The following is a 23,297-nucleotide window of genomic DNA, read 5'->3' as shown; positions in this document are numbered from 1 at the left end:
GAAATACCAAAATACATATACAAAGACTCAAAAATGTATATGTGTGTGAACATAGTCACAGGAGGCAAAGGTACCAATGGCAGTTTTGTCACTGCATGAACTCCTTGGCTCAGAAGATACAGGGAATTTTATTAGCTACTATTAGTAAGATACAAAAAGTGAAGACCTACTTATATTTTCAAGAAGGGAGAAAAATGATTAAAAAGCAACAAAAAGTAGCTGTGGTTTTGTACCTCAAGTAAACATCAAATGCCTGGAAACATCAAATAAAAATCCCATGAATTAGGATTTTGATCATTATGACTGTGAAGGGCTAAAAAGTCATCTGTGTACTAACTACAGGGGGAAAAGCAGGGAAGATACAGTAAGGAAACTCTTTCAGGATAGTAAGGGGAATGATGTCGTTATACAAGAGTACATATGGTTTTTAAAGTCCCATTTACTTTCACATAAGGTAATTCCAAAGTGGGCAGGAATAAGTCCTGTTTGGTGCTCTACTAAATATGCCTTAATAAAACAGACAGAGGTACAGTCCTGTCAGTCACTATTTTACAAATGGGAAAATGGGAGGCACAAAAGAGTTATGTGGATAATCCAACAAATATTAGAAATAGGAATATCTCTATGCCTGAAAGGGCCAGGAGAGTGGTCTCAAATGAACATTAACATTTGGCAATGTAAAAAATGAACAGTATTCTCTTCTAATATCCCTTAAATCACCAAATTCAAAATATCTTAAACCGTATCTTAAAATCTTAAATGGCAGATCTATAGGACTCATTTCAAATTATTTTACCTTTATGAACATTTAAGAACAACTTTTAACTAGAGCTACATTCATATTTCTAAATATTGTACCAGAATGTAATAGCAACTTCCCCTTCTTTCTGTAACAAAGCTAAGGAAAGGATGGCTCAGTCTAAGCATCCAATTTGTTAGAATATTTAAATGGTACTCTCAACAGTATACATAACAGAGAATGCTAAAACACCATTTAAAATAAGTCTTTCCTTGGTAACACATGTACTTTAATTGAACCACACAGGAAAATCTTTTCTATATTTACCTATGTTATTCATTCACTGAAAGCTAAACAGTATGTAATAGTTGATTCCACAGCCATGGAATTGAGAAAAGCCAGGAAGTGACACTAAAAAAATAAATGGAACTGTGATAAGTACTCTCTCTCAAGTATTAACCACCACCAAATGAGATAAGGTTAGTCAGCAGAGTTCTTGCACTAAATCGTTAACTATAATATTGGTTGATTCCAATACCAGGACGTATAGAAGCTAATCATATGTATGAATGAATCTTTTTCCTAAGTAAGATTTGTACATAACCTCAAAACTTTTCTAATATGTGACACATAATTAGCTGATTTCAAGATTTCAGAGTATAACCTTAAACTCATTTCATTCATTTTGACTCAAAAGTCCCCTTAGAGCATTAACCTTGGGACCCATCTACTGTGACAACATCTAACAGCCAAAAGCATATTTTTTAAGGACTTCTTGATTGTACCTATAACCACGTATTTGTACAGATTAATGCTTTTATTAGAATCTGTTGTTTAATGACCACAATTACAGCAAATTTCCAAAGTTCTATTTTTCTGTGGTCCATATTAAAAATTTATTTGCATTGACTTTATTAAGGAATGTGGACAAACTTTGTGTAATGAATTGATCAAAGTATATAAGAATAACTATGCCAAAAGACTGTTCCCTGCTGATCCATTTTAGTTAAAACAAATATATTTCATTCTTTAAATAATGTAACATTGTCATCCACAGTAATCCTTTTCATTGTAGACATGAAAACTTGGAGAACAAGTAAATAGACAAGTTGGCTACAAACTTAGGATGACCAAGTAACTGGGCCTAGTAAACCACCATTCATAATTCTTCTCCAAATACAAATCCATGGACCCTCACTGATAATCTAATTTTCAGAAAATATGTATTCTGGGTATGTTTACCCATTCCAGAAAAGCTACACATTTGTACTACATATCTTTCACATTTTTACTTTGTGAAAAACAATTCCTCCTAACTGGAGTCCATGAATGAATTAGGGCGACATGATGTTGGTAGAAATGGCTGATTAATGTGAATACATGAGTAGCCCCCTTAAAGCATCCATCACCTTGCGCTTCTGTTGGGCATAGCTCGTGCTATATTGGCCAGCAGCTCTGCGTGCTTCCTCTTCATGCTCCTGAATTTGCTGTTGTAAGAGAATGAGCTCACCAAGCAGACCCTGCCATGAATTTACAATGAGGAGAAGAGGAAAATTGGGGAGGAGAACAATGTTAAAAACCAAAGGGCACAAGAAAGGAACAGATGTAAGTTAGGAAGGAATGGACAGCTTATAACAAAAAATGGAAACATTGATGTACCCTTTTAGAGCCACTAAATAACTGAGCTCTGTACCACATTTCCATTTTTCCCCTCAGTAAAATCAGATGTCTCAGGAGTTATAAACAGCATACTTTAAAAAGTGAAAAGGAAAATGCAGTGACTGTTCGCTAAATAAAATGAACCAATATATAATATCAACATATAGTAAAACCTAGATTAACTGGCGTGCTCAAGGAAGGTGACGCTGTAGTCAACTACATTTCCTAGCAACAGGAAACTCAAGAAAATGAATACTTCAACCCTTACTTTTGAATTGCCAATATGAACTAACGTATGCTCCAGACTTGATATGAATACATATGGGGAAAAAAACCAAAATGGAATTTTTGAACAGTATTGACTTTATAGACCTAAATCTTTTAATTCTCAACCATAATTCTCATAGGATTGAATGGAGGATACATATGGCTTATTTACTTATTTATTATTTTTAAGTAAATATTTTTCCTTGATATCTGATGTCATCAATTAAATATTAGTCCCTCAAAACTATTAATTTGCGTTTTTGATAATCAAGTTAATTAAGGTTTTACATTAATCCAAATATTCTACATGTCTATGCACACAAACTTATTTGACTAAAGTTTTGGTTTTTTTTTTTTCTTTTTGCAAATTTAAAAAATAATGTTTTAGGTAGTTTCAACGTTATACAACATCAAATAAGTAGTTTGACTGAGTTTTCACTTTTTCTGAGCTGTTTTGACATTAAATAAAAATAGCCTCTGAGACTATAACCAAGAATATTATCAATTACTAAAACAAAAGCACTATGAAAAGTTAAGCACTATGAACATAATTAAGATATGGAAATAATATTATGAAAATTAAAAATGAAACAAAACCCAGTTTGGACCTATGCACAAAATCATCACCATTTCTGTTTAAAATTTGTTCCATTTAATAATCATGAAATGTTGATCTGGTGCAGTTCTTATCACAATGTATTCACGTGTGGCATGATACGAAAATACATGTCATTTTTGTACAGTATTTTTAATTGCTGCCCTATTAGATAACTGAGCTTGAGAAATGTGAAAGAAAAGACAACTAAGAATTGACAATGTCACAAGCCTAATGTTTTCTCAATGAGAAACCCTAACAAGGTTAAGTTCCAATGAATAGGGTCACTACTTAATTTGCACAAGAATAGTATTCTGGGAGAAAACAGGCTCAATATTTACTAAGTTATAAAAATAAAAATAGCTAGAAAACCAATGCTCATTAAAATAATCTCAATTAGGAGTTTCACATAGGTTCAGAGCTTTTTAAAATAAGTGCTAAAAATATTTTATTTTGTATAATTAGAAAGTCTCTTAAAATAAAATACTGGTTATCATTACATTCAAATTTTAATTATTACACTCACCCAGAGGCTTAATAACTTAGATTACTTCATATAACCCAAAGACTTATATAAATAAAAACAGTTTTTAAAAAAAAGTAAATACAAACAGAAAAAAGCATTTTAAACTTAGGGAAAGTATTAGCATATAATTTTGGGGATTTTTATTTTGTTTAATTCTTAGCTTTAATACATGAGGCTACAATCATCACCAACAATAATGAAATTTAATGACTTACTACAAGTCAAAGGATGAAAACTAGTTGATATTTCTGCATGACAAGGGAACATCAAAGTGGCAAGTAACATAACTGAATTTAAACATTTGTTTCCAAATTCAACAGTACAAAACATATTTATAAAAACCTTACCTTTAAAGATATAGCTTTCAAATAAATACTTTGCCATTAATAAGTTTATCAAAGAAAGACAATGCCAATGCACTACCCTTATCATTCCCATAATTTTTTGTCATCTGTTTCATTTTTTATATCATTGTTTTTCATCAAGCAGAAAGATCCAATTTATTTTTATTCATTTAGTGACTTACCATAGTCACTTCTAATCATCCAAGTGTTTAGATTTCTCAAAACAATTCCCTTTTAAAAAAGGGAATTCCCATATTTGCTTAGACAGTGGAGTACCTGTGCTTTAATTAACATACCAGCCAGTATTCTAATTTATAAAATGCCAAAGCAGTGAGAAAATAGTCCACATCTCTTAACTGTGCTGGCCTATCACAGACATGATTCTTTTTTTATTCATTCCTTAAACACCCCTCCCCCGTCCATTGCTTACATCTATATACAAATTGTATGGTAAATACTAATTTAATCTATCACATTATAAGAAAACACTCTCTTTCTAGTGACACCTCACTTTCTTTCCAAGTCTGTTACTGAAGCATTGTTATGTGGAGATAGTTGAAATTAACTGTTACCTCCTGAAAAAGTAGGAGAAAACAAAAATTAGACATAGAAAAAGCTACTTACACTATACTGTATGACTAAAGGATGCTACCCTTATCCAATTTTAGGCATCAAATCTCAGCCTAAATACCAAGTGATGTGCTTTATAGCTTCTAAGTTAACGCCCCGTGGAATAAAGAAAAGGAAGAAATGTGTGTACCTACTGTGCAAGATACACTCCTAAATGCACAAAATACGTATTTTTAAATAAATATTTTTCCAAGTTCAAACATTTTTCTCTCAAGAAATAGCACATATTTTTAAATGACATATATTACATACGAAGTATAATTGATGTAAATAACAATAGTTATTATAAACAACTACAGATAATACACTCTCCAAATATCTCCTAGCTATTGTCAGTATGCCACTGCAGCTCTGTCTCCTATTTTATGTAGTGTTTTTGGTTTTTAAAAAAAATCATAATGTAAGATCAAGAAAATCAGTGATACCTCCAAAAACCAAAATATCCACTGAAAATGCTGTGAAAACCTAAAAATTGAGTTTGGCAGAAAAAAAATTAAATAATCTTGAAATTATAAGTCATTTATATGTGATTACATTTAAAATATATTTTTTAACAGTATTTTAAAAATTTATAGCAGAGCAGGGCCCATATCCTGTTTATTTTGATACCTAGCACCTAGAACAATGCCTGACATATTAGGTGTGTTAAGAGTTAGCACCTAGCAACAGTTTGACGTGTCTGTTGCTTGAATGAATCAAATTACACCCTACTTTTACCTTTTACACACAATTTACACAAAATTTCTAGCATAAAACCCAAATCGGGTTTCCTAAAAAATGTTTATTCTGTAGATAAGCTAAACATCAACCCTATAATCCACTCTCCCATTTTCCCAATCCCTAGAACATATTCCATAGAAACTGAGGAGAGGATACTCGTGGAATGATGTTAATATGCTGTTAACTCATGCATTAATTCAAATGGTAAGATAATAATGATCACAGTCATCATCATCCCGATAGCCAATATTTATGTAGTTTTATTATGTGCCAGATCTTGTGCTAAAGGGCTTTATATAGTCCTATCAGGTAGGGTTTCTCCCTTTGTAGAAGAGGAAACCAGCAACTCAGAAAGCTAAGGAACTTGTCCAAGGTCACATAGTTCTGAAAGTAGAAAAGGCAGGATCTGAATGCAGCCAGTGTAACTACGAAGTCTATACCTGATGCCATCCTGTTTCACTATTTTCAAAGTACCTTTGACCCTTCAGGTTCAATCTACATTTAAAAGAAGCAAATGGTAGTATTACAATACCTTGGAAGGCATATTTAAATTACCCTTGGGAGAAGGAGTAGCTAACTATGGTGGGCTGGCTGAGTAGTCCAGAGATCTTAGGGCCTGCAAACCTAAAATATTTACTATCTGGTCCTTTAAGGAAAAGTTTGCCAACTCCTGCTATACTAGTTTTATAAGTAACTTGGGTCCAGAAGAAAAAATTTATGAAAGTGAAGACATCTTTCTCCTTCCATTTAAAGAATATTTCTAGTCACTAAACTACTTTTCAGTTTGAATAATTCTGCTGATTAACTAAAAATAACTATTTTTTTCTTTCCCAGTAATACATAATAACTCTGCTCATGATATTTATAGCAAACTGAAAATATTATTGGTTATCAGAAGAAAATATGTCTTTCCACTTGGATTATTTAACTTGCTCCAATTCAGAAATACCATATCCTATTTTACTACTTAGACAATTTCTATAAATAATAATTTTAAGAGATAAATCTGTTTATTACCAAGAGTATTATCAATAATCACAATTTCTACCAAATCACCTTTGTTCTAAATTTCCTATAACGTGGTATATGCATATACACAGTATCTACCTATTTAAGGGTTTTTAAATGACATAACAGTGCAGTGTGCTTACCATGAAGGAAATAGAGTTGCCTGTTTTGCCATTCCACTTTTCCTCATGCAGCTCTTCCCTGCTTTCCTTTCTCTGCTCCCTCTGCTTCCCATCTACTACACTCCAACACAAGTCATTTGGCTTCCTGGCTAAGAATCTAACCAAGTATAATTTGCTAGCTAGCTGCTTAGGCAACTTAAGTTTCCTGAATCTGTGGTTACTTGACTGTTCTGGTTGTTAGGATTTCATTTTGCCACTGTTATTACATTACTTGTTACATGAAGAATTCCAGACATATAAATAGTACTTAAGCAACACTGCTTCATTGTAATTCTGAATACCATGTGTATGTACTACCTTCACACTCTTGTTCTTCTCAATAGTTACCAAGTAGTGAAGGCCAAGAGAAATTCACAGATAATCAGAGCAAAAGACATACTATAAAATCTTTGGGTCCATTCTTGTTGGCATTAATCAGACTTATTTACTTTAAATTAGTCTCTTTTCTACTGGGTTAAATCAATGAACTAATTTTGCTTAGAGCTCAGCACTATTGTAGGTGCTCTGAAAACAGAGAATCTGTGGTAGAAATATCTCATGAAATAGTAAGAATGTAAGCCAAAGTAAATAATGTTTCATATGGAAAGTATTTTAAATGTTAAGAGTATAATTAATGGAATTAGAATAGTTATAGAAGCCTTAATGAGGGTGACAACTGAGCTGGGCTTAGAGGATGAGTGGAAATTAAGCAGAGGAGAAAGAGAGCCATTTCAGCAGAGAGGTGTAACGTAAGTCACACAAATAAGAATAATTAACATGCGGAAAGGAAGAGCAGTAATGCTTAATAATTATACAGAGGGTGCCCAAAAAATATATACACATTTTAAGAAAGGGAAAAACTGTATTAATATATACTAATAACGAAAGATGAATACAAATCACGTTTGATTCATGCAATTATAAGAGGTGCTCAAAGTGGTTACCATCGGTGTCCAGACACTTCTGATTACAAAGAACTACTGCTTGAGCAATGCTGACCAAAATCTTAATGTCTCTTAAAATGTGTATACGTTTTTGGCACCCCCGGTTTTTAAAATAGTAATACCACTTTTTGTGATTTAGACTTTAAAAGGTCCTTTAATATTTTCCATAAATTATGTGCTTATAACCTTCAGAATGACTATATTCCTTATTTCTGTGATATGTTTATGACCAATCAGAAACATGATACAACAAAAGCACAAATAAAATGTCTCATTGGCAAAATAATTTTCACTAAAATACAACAATCATACTGAAATTAAAAAAGGAGATACACTAAGTAGTCTTGTCACCTATATATATTATGATTGATATACGGAAATATATTAATTTACAAATCAGATGAGTCCATTAATTTACTAACATATGCTCACCACTCCAATTCCCAATGTCTTCAGGTAGTTCCAAAGATCTCAAAAGTATTGTTCAGTTCACACCAAGGGCTCTTTCTAATATTTTTCTCCAGTGGATACAAGTTTTAAAATTTTTAACAAAAGCATTTATTAAAAAGTGGTTTCAGTATTTTTCCATTTTTTCATTTATTAAAGATACATATTAGAAGTTCTGATCAATGTAACAAATTACTGTCCACAAACTGAATGGATACAAAGCCAGGCAAAATCAAAGAAACTTGATATTTAGTTAGCCCATACATCATATGTAGAAAGATAAGCTTTTTGTAGACTTTTTGAAGATCTCCATTACAACTTTCCAGAACACCTAAACGTCTAGTGACCCCAGACTGGGAACCATACGTAATAACTTCATCATGTTGTTCATTCTGACTCAAGTCAAATAATCTGACATCTGTGTTCCCTCAACTCCCCGTCACTTTCACTTCAGTTGACTTTGAAAGGTCCTAACTGTTCCTCTACTTGCCAGCACTTCTCCAGATGTGTTCTCCTATTAGAAAGCACAAATCTTTTTTTTAGTTCTAGTTGCAATGTTTTTAATTTATTACTATTTTTTTAAAAAAAATCTGGTTCACATTTACTTTTACATTTCTAGAGTCTAGCTAGAAACCTAGGTACAAACCAGACAACCACTAAGCTAAGGCACAACTGCTTCAAACTCTGACTACCATTTTAAATCTCGGGCTCTGAAATACCAGATTGAAACAATCAAGAAAGTTATCAGCTAAGCTCTGGATGCCATTCTACCACCTCTGATCATTGCCCAAAATTTCAAACGTGATGTTTTAGAGTAATTTCAAAAAGACTACGGCTAAGCTAAGGTCTCTCTTTCCAGGCTTACATTAAACCATCAATTTGTAGACCGGTCTCTTAAAATCAGTTTTTCTACATCTTTTCTGAATGGTTCATCATCCTCAAGTATCACAGATAATAGTCAAGCCTTGAAAACATAATGCTGCATATTAATATAATTAAAACCATTAGTCAAGGCTGGAAATATTTTTTCTGTATAATGAATTTTTATACTAGCATTTGCTACAATTTGATTTAGCCTGTAAGGAAAGCAGCTTAATTACTACTCTAGTTTTAGTATTTACAACAAATAGTTAGAAATAATAATTAGTGAGGTTTTTAATGGAAAAGATAATCACAAAAAATAAAGAAAATATTAAAAGAAAACAGTCTACAAGGGCATTTATGCTCAAACAAGCAAAGGGATAGATTATAAAATAAAGCAATACATTTGCTTTCATGTCTATTATATAAAATCAAATTTGTAAATATAATTACATTCCCAGAGATCCATTCTCTTACTTCTTCTATATTGTAGAGCTCCTGATCATTATTCATTATTCATTTATCACCCTAGTAGTATTTTAAGGTCATTATCTGAGTCAGGCCCTGAAATAGGTTTTTCATTCACCAAAGCAATCCTAGGCCATATCAGAGAAAAGCAGAGATGCAGACCTTCCCTAACTAGTCCAGGCAACAAGAAATCTTGTCACTCGAAAACACATTACCATATGTGTAACAGGTTTCTTCTCCCCAGTTAGATTAGCTCTTCCCTATACAGTGAGTCTACCTGCGTTGAGGGCCAAGGCCTTGGATCAAAAATAAGCTGTGCATCATTGGCAAATTTCTATTCAAATTTTTCTCTCCAGTAGCATCAATAATTAAGGGTGTCCCTTGGTTATAATAAAGCCAATGGAAAAGGTATCAAAAAAAAAAATCAAGTTAAAAGGCAAACACACACACACACACACACACACACACACTTTGAAATACTTGATCTGCAAAAGATCAAGTTAAAAGGCAATAGGAAAAAAAATCTTTTGATAACTAAAACTTGGAATATCATGTAAAAAGTTCAAAGTTGAAGGACAGGGAGAAAGACATAAACCTACACATAGGAATTACTTTCTTCCTGCTTCCCAAATAAACTTAAAATGATTTCCTTGCAATGTATTAAAACCATAATTACCGTAAGTACAAAAGCTCCATATTCCATATTTAATTTTAAAATGTTCGTAGAGTATTTTTTCCAGATATCTATCTAGATATTATTTTCATTAATTTTCAAGAAATCAGTTATCTTACCAATTCCAAAAGATGAAAAGAGTAGACTAAGAAAATATCAGGTTAACGTATGAATATAAACGTAGAGCAATGTATAGGTGTGTTATTCTACTTAAGCAATTCTCCTAAAACTTTCATATGGATTTTGTTAACGCATGTGTTGAAACCGACAAACCCTAAATAACCCCATAATTTTGTTAACTATCAATGTAACAGAATTAATTTATCCCCTAATAACTCTTTATTTCCTAAATATTTCCCCCTAAGTGTATGCATGAAACATTGGTCCCTAAAAGATATTTCATGAAAAAGGGTTCTGTTGTTAAATAAATCTTGAAAACCCTGTACAACTTGACTTCTCCTGGAGCTTCACAATACACATGAGTGCATTAAGGTATGAGAAATCCCAAGGAAAAAAAGAAGCCTGCTTGTTTCATTTATATCAGCTTTTACCATAAACATTGATTAGGTTGGTGCAAAAGTAATTGCAGTTTAAAAGGTTAGAAATAATTGCAAAAACCACAATTACTTTTGCACCAACCTAATAACAACAAAATACTTTGTTGGGGACAAATCCTTGAATCTAACGTTTCACAAGACATATCTGAAGGAAATGGGTTTTTCCAGTTATATTTCCAAAACTGCTATATATTAGTACCTTGCATTTTGTACCAATATTAGTAACAATACTCTACTTAAGTGTTTTATACTTGCTCCTCAGATGTTACCATTTTTTAATCTTCCATGTAGGTAAAAACTTTTAAATCTTTTAAGACTATCCATGTGAAGAATTCTGCTTTACACTTACCTTTCTAAAATGCTTGTCACTTTCAGGTCCATGATCTGTTGCTCTAAATGTGGTTTCTCCAGATGAACCTTAAAGATAAATATTCAGTCCTTTAAATTCTCCAGTGATGTCAATAATCTAAACTAAATTCTAAATTATGTTTAGTAGATTAAAAGGTAAATGGATTTTTAGAGCAAGTATCACTTTTTTTGAAAACTATTCTTATTTTAAAAAACACATTGGTAACCTATGCAAAACTTTTTAAAATTATAGTACATATTTAACTATTTTTTTTTAAATCACTGAAAATTACAATAAAGAAATAAGACAATTTTTGATAAGAATGATTTTACATGAGAGTACTTATAGTTCAGCCATATACCACTGCATTACAGACTACATTTAGTGAAAAAATAAATTTAAAATGTCAACTATGACAGGACAGATGAGACAAACTAAAATTACTTTTCATTTCAATTATCAAAAACAATCAGATCAATTTCAAGAGAATATTCTGGTAAAGCAAATTTTCTTTTTAATATCTTTAATTTAATAATACAGATACATATTTAGGAATTTTAGTTTTACCACAAAATAATTGTTTTATTATTTCCACCTAAAGGAGAATGAATTTGCCCAATGTAATTCTGGGGTTTTAAAATTCAGCATAAGCAGCATTATAAATTTGGTCTGCAATTTTATTTATTATATTAGAAGCATTTAAAAGGCATGTTAAGGTCAGCAAAAATGTCTGTTTACACACCTAACAAGAGAAGCAGGTCAGAAGCTCCTATGACTTCACTAACCAATTTGTGACCTGTGAAAAATCAGCAAAAGGGGAAATAGAAATGTAAAACTTAACAGGAATGAGCAAAGAAAGATGTCTCAGATCTTAGATGTTTATCTTGATAAGGCAGTGATTGGGCAAATACACCAGGATTAACCTAAGTAAATTCTACTCATTATGGTCTATCATAATTAAACATGTTTTAAATTCATTAAATTGGCTCAAACCAATTATGAAAAGCAAACACATAGGAAGTCTCATCTACCTGTCAAGAACAAGTGATATTTTTTCCCTCACCAACTAAAGCCTAGCTTGTTTAAGTTCTTGCAAACTTTCATTCTGTTGGGCTAAACAAAAATTAAAATCATTACACAACAAAACTTTGTGTTTTTTTTTGTTTTTTTTTCAAAATGCCATTTTTCATTTGTACTAAAAGTTTTCATTTAAAAGATGGGAATAAACAAATGAATACATCTAATTATTTTTCCTCTGTCGCTCCTGACATTTTAAATGAGCTCAAGCACAGGTCCTTTCTTACCTGTGGTGAAAAAGTCCTTCAATAAGCTGAGGCTTTCAACAATTTTGTCAAAGTCGGGTGCCAACTTTGCAAGGTCCTCTGAATCAGGAAGGGCTTTTCTAATTTTCTCTGAAGAAGACAAGAAAAAGAAAAAAAATTCTCAAAATAAAAATTTGACTATTAAAACATAAATAAAATTTAAATAATCATCATACATAAATTTAAATTAAAATCTTTTTCCATTTTTGCCCTATTACACTATAACTACTACATACATCTGAAAAAAATATATTATTCTGATGATATTCTACAAGCCATGAAATTTAAAAAAAGACTCATCAAACATATGGCTTAGATGGAGACCTCTGATTTACAAGTTAAATACCTTGAGACAGAAGCACTGTGTTAACAATGTTAACACTGGATTGAAATCAGAAGTACTTTTGTGGAGAAAGTCACAGCAAAGAGGCAAAGAATCAAACCAAAAAAAAAAATCTCTTACAGCACCTGGCCTAACTCAAAAAAGTGATCACATCCCAGTTCAAGTTCTAGAACAGAATTCCATTACTTTTTGCCCTCCTTTCATAGTCCCTAAGAAGATTCACACCTGTTACCAATTGGAAAATAACTATCTAGGAGCCCAAGGCAAGCTTTTATTTTATTTTAGCTAGCTTTATTTATAAAATAGTCAAAGCATTTATTTTTGTTTAAAAACACTCAAAAATTTTGCCCAAGTCTGGTACAATTTTACAGTCTTCTGAATTAGAAAAGGCTTTTCTCATTTTTCTCTGAAGACCAAAACACATAGTCTCAAAATAAAAACATGTGTCAGCTATTATTTTAAGTACTACAAAAGCATTCACTTGCTTAATTTTCAGAGCAACCCTACAGCACAGCCATCATCAAACCCATTTTACAGATGAGGAACTGGGGCACAGAGGTTATGGAACTGCACCCAAAACACAGCAAAGAAGCAGGCGAGTCAGAGTTTAAGCCTAGGCAGTCTTGGTTCAGAATCCAGGCTCTCAGCCACTGCGCCATGGTACTGACAAATGTAGCAAGTTTAAAAAGCTCTACTTACAAATACTAGAAAAATAATTTGAAAGAATGCTTTTTCTACAAACACCTATGTCAACACAGTACAGTTTTAAGAAAGTGCTATGAATAAGTGCGTGTAGAGATTAATTCTACCCCCATATTCACCTAAGAAATTCGTCTATAAAAGGAGACCGAGGAAAACAATTTCATCTAAAAAAATTTTTTGAAACGATCACCATGACTTACTGGCAATCATAGTTATCAAATACACTATTTTCTCAATTACCTATTATTAGAAAAAGGGGGACAGTGGCTGATAATAGGAAGAAATTACTCTGGACACTAGCAGACTTTTAAGGAACCTGGTTACAAAAAACAGAGGTAACCACGGTATCCAATCAAAAAGAGCTAAGTAGGTGGGTCATGGTGCATCTGTTCTGGGTGACATACAGCATCGAACATGATGTTTGGGAAGGCTGCTTGGCGGTCTGGAAAACACTGCCAACATATGTTAGGAAGCGAAAGATAAGATACCACAGTCTGTGTTCACTATGATTATACAGTTTTAAAAAGGGAACTAAAATATTAACAACATACACAGAATAGGTACAATTAAAAGAAAATGCTCCATAAGGAGAGTGGCAGCTATGTGAAAGTGATGGACTAGTGGATACTTTTTGCTTTATAGTTTTTCTTTGATATTCTATTTTTTATCATTAAAATAAAACTGCTACACATTAAACTAATGAGTTAGGAAACTATCTCAATACAATTAGTTCTCTTTCCTGAAGATAGGACCAAAAAGCAGTTATTTTAATGCTGATGATACAAACCTAAGTCAATGTATTCATCAATCTCCCACACAAAGTCAGGCACAATCCATTTATAGTCACTAAGGTCCGGTATCATGTCTTTCCATTGATCAAAAGTCTAAAAGATAAGAAAACATGCCAATCAAATGCTCTGAATGCCATGTAAAAAATATAAGGAAAATTATTTTAATTTATTTAGTTATAACATACTCATCTACTAAGAGTGAAATATTCAAAACTTTTAGAAACAAAGCAGTCCCAACTCTTCTAAAAACACATTAGTAGGCAAGCATATAAAAATTTAAATGTCCCTTTAATGACTATGGAAAATGTAAAAATTCAAAACATATTCCTATTTCAAGCAAGTTTCATGCTTTGGCTTTAAACAACACTGTGGAACAGAAGACAGACAGACCAGGAGTCAGGACACCTTGCCTCTGGTCACAGCCAAGAAGTGGCTGAATGAACAGGCCACTTCACTTTCCTATCTGTGTTCCTAAAAGGCAAAGCTGAAAAATCAAACCAAGGTGTTCTCACTCCCAGGGGTCCTTCCACTAGGCTGTATGTATCTCCTATAATTATAATTAAGCTTCAAAGGCATTTTCTTACTACTAGTCACACCACTAAAGCAACCTAGCACATAGTAGAGACATACAATAAATGTTTAAACATCCAATTATATTTTACTGCACTAAAGAAAACTTATGTATCCTATAAAACTTAAAATAGTCATGCTGAATAATTGGAAAGGAAGTAGGAAAGTTAAACTCACCTTTTTGGCTGTATAGCCACCCCCAACAGCAGATCCCAGGACGAGATACCGAAGTTTTAAGAGTCTTGCAGCTACTCTTGCTGGCCAAAAATTCCTGCGGGGCTGGTAGCCATACTTAATTGGGGAAAGTTTCAATTTATGTGAAGGAAGGTTAGTTAGGGAGGAGAACTGCTGAAATGAGGTCCGGAACTGGGCTCTTTGAAGCTTTAAGGTAGGATGACGTGAATGATAAATACTTCGTGAAACCAGATGCAGTTTCTGTAGTGGTAAGCTTCCTTTTATTCCAGAGCTATGTTTCACTAAGGAATGGCAGACCTCACTGAAAGAAAAATGGGTATGGCAGTAAGATCACACAGGGTAACAACACAAAGGAAATAACATAAGAGCAATACACTAAAGGGAAAACACTCATATGCATGCACAGGTGGCCAACCTTACTACGTCATAAAATAGCTCACATTTTCTAACAACTTGCTATGAGCTGGGCACTGTTGCAGCATGTGCTACCTCAATGAATCCTAATAATCCTATCATGAATTATCCCCATTTTCAAACGAGGAAAAGGGAGCACACTAATATAAGTAACTTGCCTAAGTGCACAGTGATGTAAAGAGTAAAGGTGGGATTCAAACTGAGGCAGTAGGACTCCAGAGCTTGTTCTCTTATTTCAGTTGCCCAGATATGAGAGAAGAAACTAAAGTGAGGTGGCAGCAGTGAGAAAGGAAAGGGAAAGGTAGATAGTAGAATGACAGACTAGACATGGGAGGAGGGAAAAGAAGATTAAATAACAACCATGAGATTCTACTTGGGACAACTAAAGTTACCACTTGCCACTTACTGATACTAAAAACTCTAGAGGTTAATCAATTTTGGGAATAGTTCATGGTTCCATAACATTTAGCTCAAACTTCTTTCAACTCTATTCCTACATCTACTTAGGTCTTTTGAGTCAGATAAACTTTGGTTCCAATCACAGCTTCACTGCTTACTATTTGGGTAATCAAAGGCAAATGATGAATTTACTAAAGCCTCAGTTTTTCAGTCTGTTAAAATTAAATAATAGCTATATCAGAGTTATAGTCAGCAATCACTAATTCAATTATCTTATTCTCAGACCATAATTCCCCTTCACTACAACCATCTTCGACCCTAGAAGGACAGCCAAGTCACTGATACTTCTATCTTCTTACCTATTAGTTCCCATCTTAGCTATTGATCCACTTACTCACCTTAAATTCCCTAGTTCATAGTTTCAATAACTCTTTTGCAATAGTCTAGACTCCCCTGCCCTCTGACTTTTTGTTTCGCTTAACTGGCAAAATATAAACCCTGGATGAACCTTTCTATTGCTTTTTTCCCTGCCTATACCGGGGGAATGAAGCACTACTGAAGAAAATCGCACCTACTGCACGGACAGGTATCTCAGCTAGGCCCTTGAGATTGCCTGACAATCTTACTTCACTTATCACTTACTTCTTCTCCTCTCTGCTAGGACTATTTCAGACATTTTCCACTCTCCTCTCTAACCTCTCACATCTCCCTCTTCTTGCTCCAACTCTCAGCAGACGACCCTGCCCCCTACTTCACGGAGGAAGTGGAGGCCATCAGAAGAAAGCATGCTGTTTACTTCCTGTACCTATACCTATGCTTCTCGCTCCCCCTGCTCCCCACAAGCCCTGTAAGATTACAGCAAGTGCTCCTCCTCCCATTAAGGGCAAATCCCTCTATTTGGAATTCCGTTTTCTCCCGCCTTTTCAGGAATCACAAGTCAAATCTCTCATCTTAAAGGAGAGAGGGGAAAAAAGACCCACTTCCCTTCTCTAGCTACTCCATTAAAAGCCAGACCAACCCGATTTCCATTTGTATCACTGCAGTGAAATAGCTTACTCAGTGTGCAGAAAGCTTTCCAATGGGCATTTGGTTTTTCCATTCTCATTTTAATCTCTCCGCAATATGTGACAACACGGACACCTCTTCACTGTTGGAACTCACTCTTCCCTGGCTGGCTCTAGGTTTTCACTCTTACCTCACTGCCCTTTCAGTGGCCTCCTCCCCAGCTACCTTCTAACTGTCGGGAGTTCCTTAAGGCTTAGATCTAAATCCACTTCTCACTGTACACATCCTTCCTAGGCAATTTCATCCCCACCCATTCCCTCAATTACTACCTACATACCCATGTTTCTCAAATTCATGTTTAATACAAACAGTTAAGTTCCAGATCCTGGTATCCAACTGCCTACTCAGCACTGCCACTCAGATATCAAGAAGTACCTCAACTACAAGATGTCCAAAACCCTGATGTCTCTCCTCCCCCCACCCAAACCCCAACCCTCCTCCAGGACTCCTTATCTCAGAAAACGGCATGAGCATCTACTCAGTTCCATAATCCACAGACTTGGGGAACATTCTTGATACCTCCCTCACCCTCAAGTTCTCTTAATTCTACTTCAACACAGATCTCAAATCTTCCATTTCCACCATTTCTTACCTGGGTGGCTACAACCGTCCGTACCAAGGTGTTCTCCACAGTAAAACCAGAGCACTCTTCTGAAATGTAAATCTGATCACCGGCATGCACCCACGTATCTTTGAAACATCTCCCCCTGCCCTGAGAATAAAATCCAAACTCCTGGTCTATGAAGCCTCCCGCAGTCTGGGCCCTACCTCTCTCCTTCTCACGTCCAGACCAGACTTCATCTGGTTCCTCGACGGTGGCATGCTCGAAGTTCCCACCTCAGGACCCTACCCCCCACTCTGCACAAACTCGGCTACCTATGGAAGTGTAACTGCAACTTCCGTTACTCTTGTTAATTCCTGTCACAACTGGTTTCACCTCAAGCATTCCCTCCTCTCCCTGACACTTCACTCTTATTCAAGTCTCCCTGCAACAGGTCTTGGCTCCCCATACTTTTCCTTCAGTGCTTATAAAATTACATTACATAATAGTGTAATTATTGGATTAATATTTGTCTCCATCATAAACTGCCATCTTCATAAGGCCAGGGTCCTGTCTGATTTGCCTACCACTGTATTTCTAAAGCCTAGCTCAGTGCCTCACAAAGGGTAGACACTCAATAAATCTGCTGAACGAACACGTTACTGGGAGAATTAAACAGCAATTTTTTTTTAAAGTGAAAGAACTTAGCAATGACCACAGAAAAAGTGTTCAATAAATGTAATTTCACCATTAATTGCACTGACCTCCACTAATGTGTGAATGAGAAGCCGTTTAACTCACAAAAAATTATTTGCCATTTCTAGAAAGGAGTTCACCCAAATATAGATCCAAATAGACGAAGTCCAGGCCTGAGCGGTCATATCCCTAAGATGTTTTTTTTTCATTACAATAAGTCCTCACCTAATGTCGTTGATAGTTTCTGCCAAACAATGTACAAAGAATGAAACCAATTTTACCACAGGCTAATTGATATAAACAAGAGTTAAGTTTCTACAGCATCTCAACAATGTTATAATGAAACGAGGTTGAACATGATGATGTTATTCAAGGACCCGCTGTACCTCCTCTTTAACATCCAAACCCCTGAAATTCCTATTCCCACAATGGCAGCAGCAACAGCTGTGGGTGGGAGCAGGGACAGCGACAGTGTTTGGTGGTCCAGGTCAGGAACTACATGTAAAATGTGCTTTTTAGAAGAGATTAACCGATGGAAAGCAAAATCCTAGTACTTGGAAAGCCATTCTCAAGAATCACTTCTAGAGCTTCCAATTCACAATGATGACCTAAAAGATCAATGCATATAAAGGAGACACTATTTTTCACAACAGGATCCTCTTTAGATACAAGTAAGAGAATGAAAACAGAAGAAACTGAGACTTACTGAAGCACCAACCTGGTAAAGGTGGTTTGGGTCACCCTCTACCCCAATTTCCATGAAGCTGAAAGTTAACAACACTTGCCCCCAGGCTACGCAACCTGGCAGGGGAGACCTATGACTCCCTAGTGCATGCAGGGCTGGTGGTGGGGTGGGGATTCTGCCCAGAGTAAGCTCCAACAATATTTGCATTTATAAAGAGATCAGATAGACTGCCCACTTTCTAAAAGCCCAAAAATGAAGGCTGCTAACTGATACATTAAACACTTAAAACATATTTTGCTAAATTAGCCTTCTCATTCAGGGGAATGCACCCAGGCACCTATATCAACTATCAGTCCTTTCTATTTCAATATGATTAGATAACCAGGCTCTTGTAGGAAACCAGAACTCTTAACATGAGGACCAAGATAAACAATGGTATAAATCTTGGAAAAAGCAGAGATATGAAATTCTAATTAATATTCTCAGGAGGCTCCCTAAAGATATTGCAGAAATAGAAGCAGATTGTTATTCAAGATGGCAACTGAAGACCAACACAAAGTTAAGAAACGTTAAAGAGTTCATGGAAATTAAAGCTGTAACGGCCAATAAAAACGAAAAAAATAGCAACACCAGAAAATGAATTAAGGAAGTTATGCAGAACTTAGTCTATAGACAAAAAAGTGGAAACCCTGAGAGAAAAGTTAAGTGAAAGGTGGTATCCAAAATGGGGTATGCGTGGAATGCAATCCGTGGGATGCACAAAATGATCCACTGGGATTCAAGAAGTACCAAAGCTTCCAAATACTGTGGGGTTTTTTTGCAGGGGGGGAGGTGTATCTCATCCTTCACGATTATGTCAGGGTAGACTTATAATATAAATAAATTTAATACAGAGGTACATTTTATATATATTTTTTAAAGTGTGCATATACACATATTGTGGTATATGGATACTTCTTTAACAGATGATGGGTACAGATCATATTTTGAAAACCATGGACATACAGGATCAATCTAAGAAGACCAATGTTCATATAACAGGTGTCTAAAAAAAAAAAAGCCACCAAAAACAGGAAAAATAAAGAAATAAGAGAAGAAAAACTTCCTAGAACTGAAGAAAGAATCTTTGTAACAGAAAAGCAGACTGAGTGCCAGGCCAGATGAGTGGGGGTGGGCAGTGGAAAGTGGCAAAGGAGGAAGACCTAAGCCTACACAAAGCCTCGAGAATTTTAAGATAAGCGAAGATCCTGAAAGCTTCCATAATGGGAAAAAGAAGATACCTACAAACACACAAAAATCAGATTGCCCTGAGAGTGTGTATTAGTAACAAAGGATGCTAGGAAAAAAATGTAGCAATGTCTTCACAATCCTGAAAGAATTTTGAACAGACTTCTATATTCAAACTGAAAATCAAACATGAACCAATACAAGGTTTTTCACTCCTGAAATCATCTAATTTGTGTCATCTACCATCTCTTTTAACCTGTATACCATTCCTTAATATGTAATTCTTTTTTCAACAATTTTACACAAATATTTATTGTACCTAAATAAATACTGGTCTTCCTACATGGGTATTAGCATGTATTTAGACATGTATGTCAAGAAATGTTTATGTTTCCATGTGCTAACAAATAGGAAATTAAAAGTAGTCCTTCATAACACGCAGAGGAGCTACAGCAAAAGATAAATTCCAGAGCTTGGGTCTTTGGCCTTTCACATCTCTATTTCTGCAGGTAGCTAAGCTGCTACAACATAAGACATTTTTAAGCCACAACTCTATGGAGTCATAGTAACTTTAGAAACAATTTAGCCCAACAACCTCCAACTGAATAAACAAATATCAGTTATTAATCAGTTTGTTTTTAAACTTTTTAAAAAAGTTTTTGCTCCATATCTTAATTGCTCCAACAAAGTATGCTATTTTCTAGAAAGTCTTATTCAAAGAAAATTAGATGTTTCCCCAGTAAATACTGAGTAGAAATTAAAAGGTTATAAATAACTTACTTCAGTAGGGAGAGCTGTTGGATTTACTCAGAAATTAAGAATTCTATGATATTAGAAATAACTTACTAAATTATTCTAATTGACAAAAACTATTGTATACCATCCAGTTCTGAACTTAGTCTCAGGTTAAGCTTCATGAAATAAATGGATTCTGTTTTTATAAACACTAAACTATCTACATCATTTAAAACGTTCTGAAAAAAAATCAAGACAGGTGTTTAGAGGCTGAGTTAATTTAGGAAAATCAAGTTTTTTTCAACCTTGCTGAATGCATATTACTTCTTATCAAATGCCTGCAACAATAATTCTGAAAGTATCTAAGAATATTGGAATACTACTATGTGTAAAGATAGTTATATTTAATCTCATTAAAATGCATATAGTAACCCATAGAAATAAAAAGACGTCTGTGATTTTCTACTTAGGATTAAACCAGGCCAGGGCAACAATAACAGTGTGAGTAGAAAGGTAGCGCCACATTTGACACCACGTGTCCAAAAGCAAGTCTCCCTCTCTAAACACTGGGAAGAAAAAAAAAAAAAAAAAAGCTGCTAGTAAGAGGGTAATCTCTAATCATCATCTCTGACATCGTATGCGTCACTGCTCCGATCTGATTCCAAATCACGTTCACTCAGGAGACTAGGGAAAGAGGCAGAGTCCCCTACACCCTCGGAGAAAAGCGAGAATACCTGCAGGAATAATGTACGCCCGGCGCGGACAGAAAAGAAGGGTTAAGAGAGACGCGGAATGGGTGACACAGGGATAGAACCAGACATCCGGGAAGGCGAGGGCAAAAGCAAGAAGCAACCAGAGACAGAGATACAGTGAGGTCAGAAGGGTGAAAAGGGCAGGGACAAAAGGACAATAGAGACAGGCCAAGACTGAAAGGCGCCCAGAGTCTTCGAGCTGCAAAGGAAAAGGGACAAGAGCCAGTACTGGAGGTGGCACCTCAGATAAGCCCGGTCAGGGCTCCTGTCACTCTGGGTCCTCAGAAATATCCCAGAACTCTCCAACTGCCCTCCGTCTGGACTGAGGACTATCTGCACATTCTGTCAGTACTAATAGGACAACCCCGTTTTCCCGAGGCCCCAGAAATAACGGGGCCAGGTCGAGCCTGCACTTACCAGGCCACGGCGGCCCGGCGTAGTCGCCACATCCCTCCAGAGAGGAGGTCACGCAGGCGCGGAGACCACGCGGGAGCCCTGGTGTGAGCCCCAGTCCGGCTCCTGCTCCAGGAATGACCCAGGAAGAGGCCCTGGGCAACAAGGACACAGGGAAGCCACTGCGGCCCTTCCAATGGCGCATGGACTTCCGCAAGGGCCCGCCCGGCACCCGTACTCAGTCCGTCAGGCAAACAAGCCCCCCGCCCTTTCTGGGAGCGCAGCACAAACGGTCCGGGGGGGACTAGCGCATGCGCTCAGAGCCCAGACAACCCGCTCCGCCCTCTGTTTCCGGGTTGGGATTCTGAATTCGAGGTTCCCAGGTTAAAGACTTGAGGAGGTGGGGTCCAGAGCTGGGCAGGGACAGAGAAGGGTGAGGGGCGTGGAATCCGAATCCATACTTTGTCCCTGCGTGGTAGCGATTTAAAAAAAATTTACGTATTGAGGGAGCATTGGCGGAGCCTAGAAAGTACAGAATGAGGACTGTAATAGAGCAATAAAAGCCAACGGTTGCTCCTTTGCCCCGCTGTCTTCGCCCAGCGTCTTTGTTTACAGGGCACTTGCTTATCCTTAGAAAAATCTCCGGACGGCGGGAGGAAGAGTCAGGGACAGGTTAAGTGACTCCGAATCTCAGAAGGTCCTGTGTAATATGGGTGTCACTGGAGGCTGAAGGAGTCGGGGCTGGTGCTGCCTGCACCCCTCAGCCAATAGAGCAACACAGGAATTGGGTCATAGAATAAGCGTTTATTATCACAGAACCGGTGGTCTGAGAAGGCAGCTTGTTAACACCTCCAAAAACTGCTTTACATTCTGGGGGTGGGGGGTGGGGTGGGGATCAGAGCCCTCTCCCAGAGGCTGCATGATGTCCCGGAGGCCTGTTCTCCTTTCATGATGCCCCCCTCTGTCATCGTATCTCTTGTGGCACCAGCTGTCTGGGAATGGTGGGGGAGTAACCTGGGGAAATCCTAAGCGGTAGAGTTTGTAGTTAGCAAGCATCTACAAGCTGATTCTCTGGGACGAGGGGCTGGAACAGGGCAGGGCATCGGGAAGGCATTCTGAGTACTGGGGTCCCAGTTGGGACCTGCTTCAGGGGCATAGATCGATTAGGACAGCTATAGGTTTGGCATAAGCTTGTGCAGTTTAGAAGGTGTCAGAAATGATTTTGTTCACTCACCCTTTAACCAGCTTGCACCTGGTTTCTAATCTCACTAATTTGTTGAAATGGTTCATGTCAACGTCTCCAACAATTCCATACTGTCAATGGTCTCTGGACCTCTCAGCATTCAGCTCAGATGATGGTAGGTGCTCAGCACTCTCCTTTTTAGTCAATTTCCCTTTCTTGGCTTTCAGGACATTATATTCTCCCTTTTCTCCGGGAGCTGCTGCTCCCCAGTCTCCTTTGCGGGTTCCGCCTCCTCTCCTAAACCTCTCAATGTTGGAGGGTCTCAGATCTCTGAGC

The 23,297-nt window shown here is 36.2% G+C and overlaps 1 protein-coding gene across 4 annotated transcripts in view; it reads right to left on the bottom strand.

Moving 5' to 3' along the window:
- The window catches only part of OPA1 (OPA1 mitochondrial dynamin like GTPase), an 81,954-nt gene extending 59,930 nt beyond the window's left edge, over positions 1-22,024 (bottom strand). Inside the window, exons 1-7 of one of the 4 annotated variants that reach the window (XM_019723200.2) lie at positions 21,803-22,006; positions 14,854-15,172; positions 14,103-14,199; positions 12,253-12,360; positions 11,691-11,744; positions 10,949-11,016; positions 2,149-2,259 (exon numbers count right to left, since the gene is read on the bottom strand). In XM_019723200.2, the coding sequence (XP_019578759.2) occupies positions 2,149-2,259; positions 10,949-11,016; positions 11,691-11,744; positions 12,253-12,360; positions 14,103-14,199; positions 14,854-15,172; positions 21,803-21,834 (789 nt within the window). In that variant the 5' untranslated portion in view covers positions 21,835-22,006. Of the gene's footprint in view, positions 1-2,148; positions 2,260-10,948; positions 11,017-11,690; positions 11,745-12,252; positions 12,361-14,102; positions 14,200-14,853; positions 15,173-21,802 lie in introns of all 4 variants that reach the window. The other 3 variants (XM_019723206.2, XM_019723214.2, XM_019723222.2) reach the window with 3 other exon arrangements.
- Between the last annotated feature and the right edge of the window lie 1,273 nt (positions 22,025-23,297).

Source organism: Rhinolophus sinicus, linkage group LG01 (genome assembly GCF_036562045.2).
Source record: "Rhinolophus sinicus isolate RSC01 linkage group LG01, ASM3656204v1, whole genome shotgun sequence".
NCBI classification, from domain to species: domain Eukaryota; kingdom Metazoa; phylum Chordata; class Mammalia; order Chiroptera; family Rhinolophidae; genus Rhinolophus; species Rhinolophus sinicus.
The sequence above is the reverse complement of the archived record's forward strand: the minus strand, read 5'-3'. Positions and strand labels throughout refer to the sequence as shown.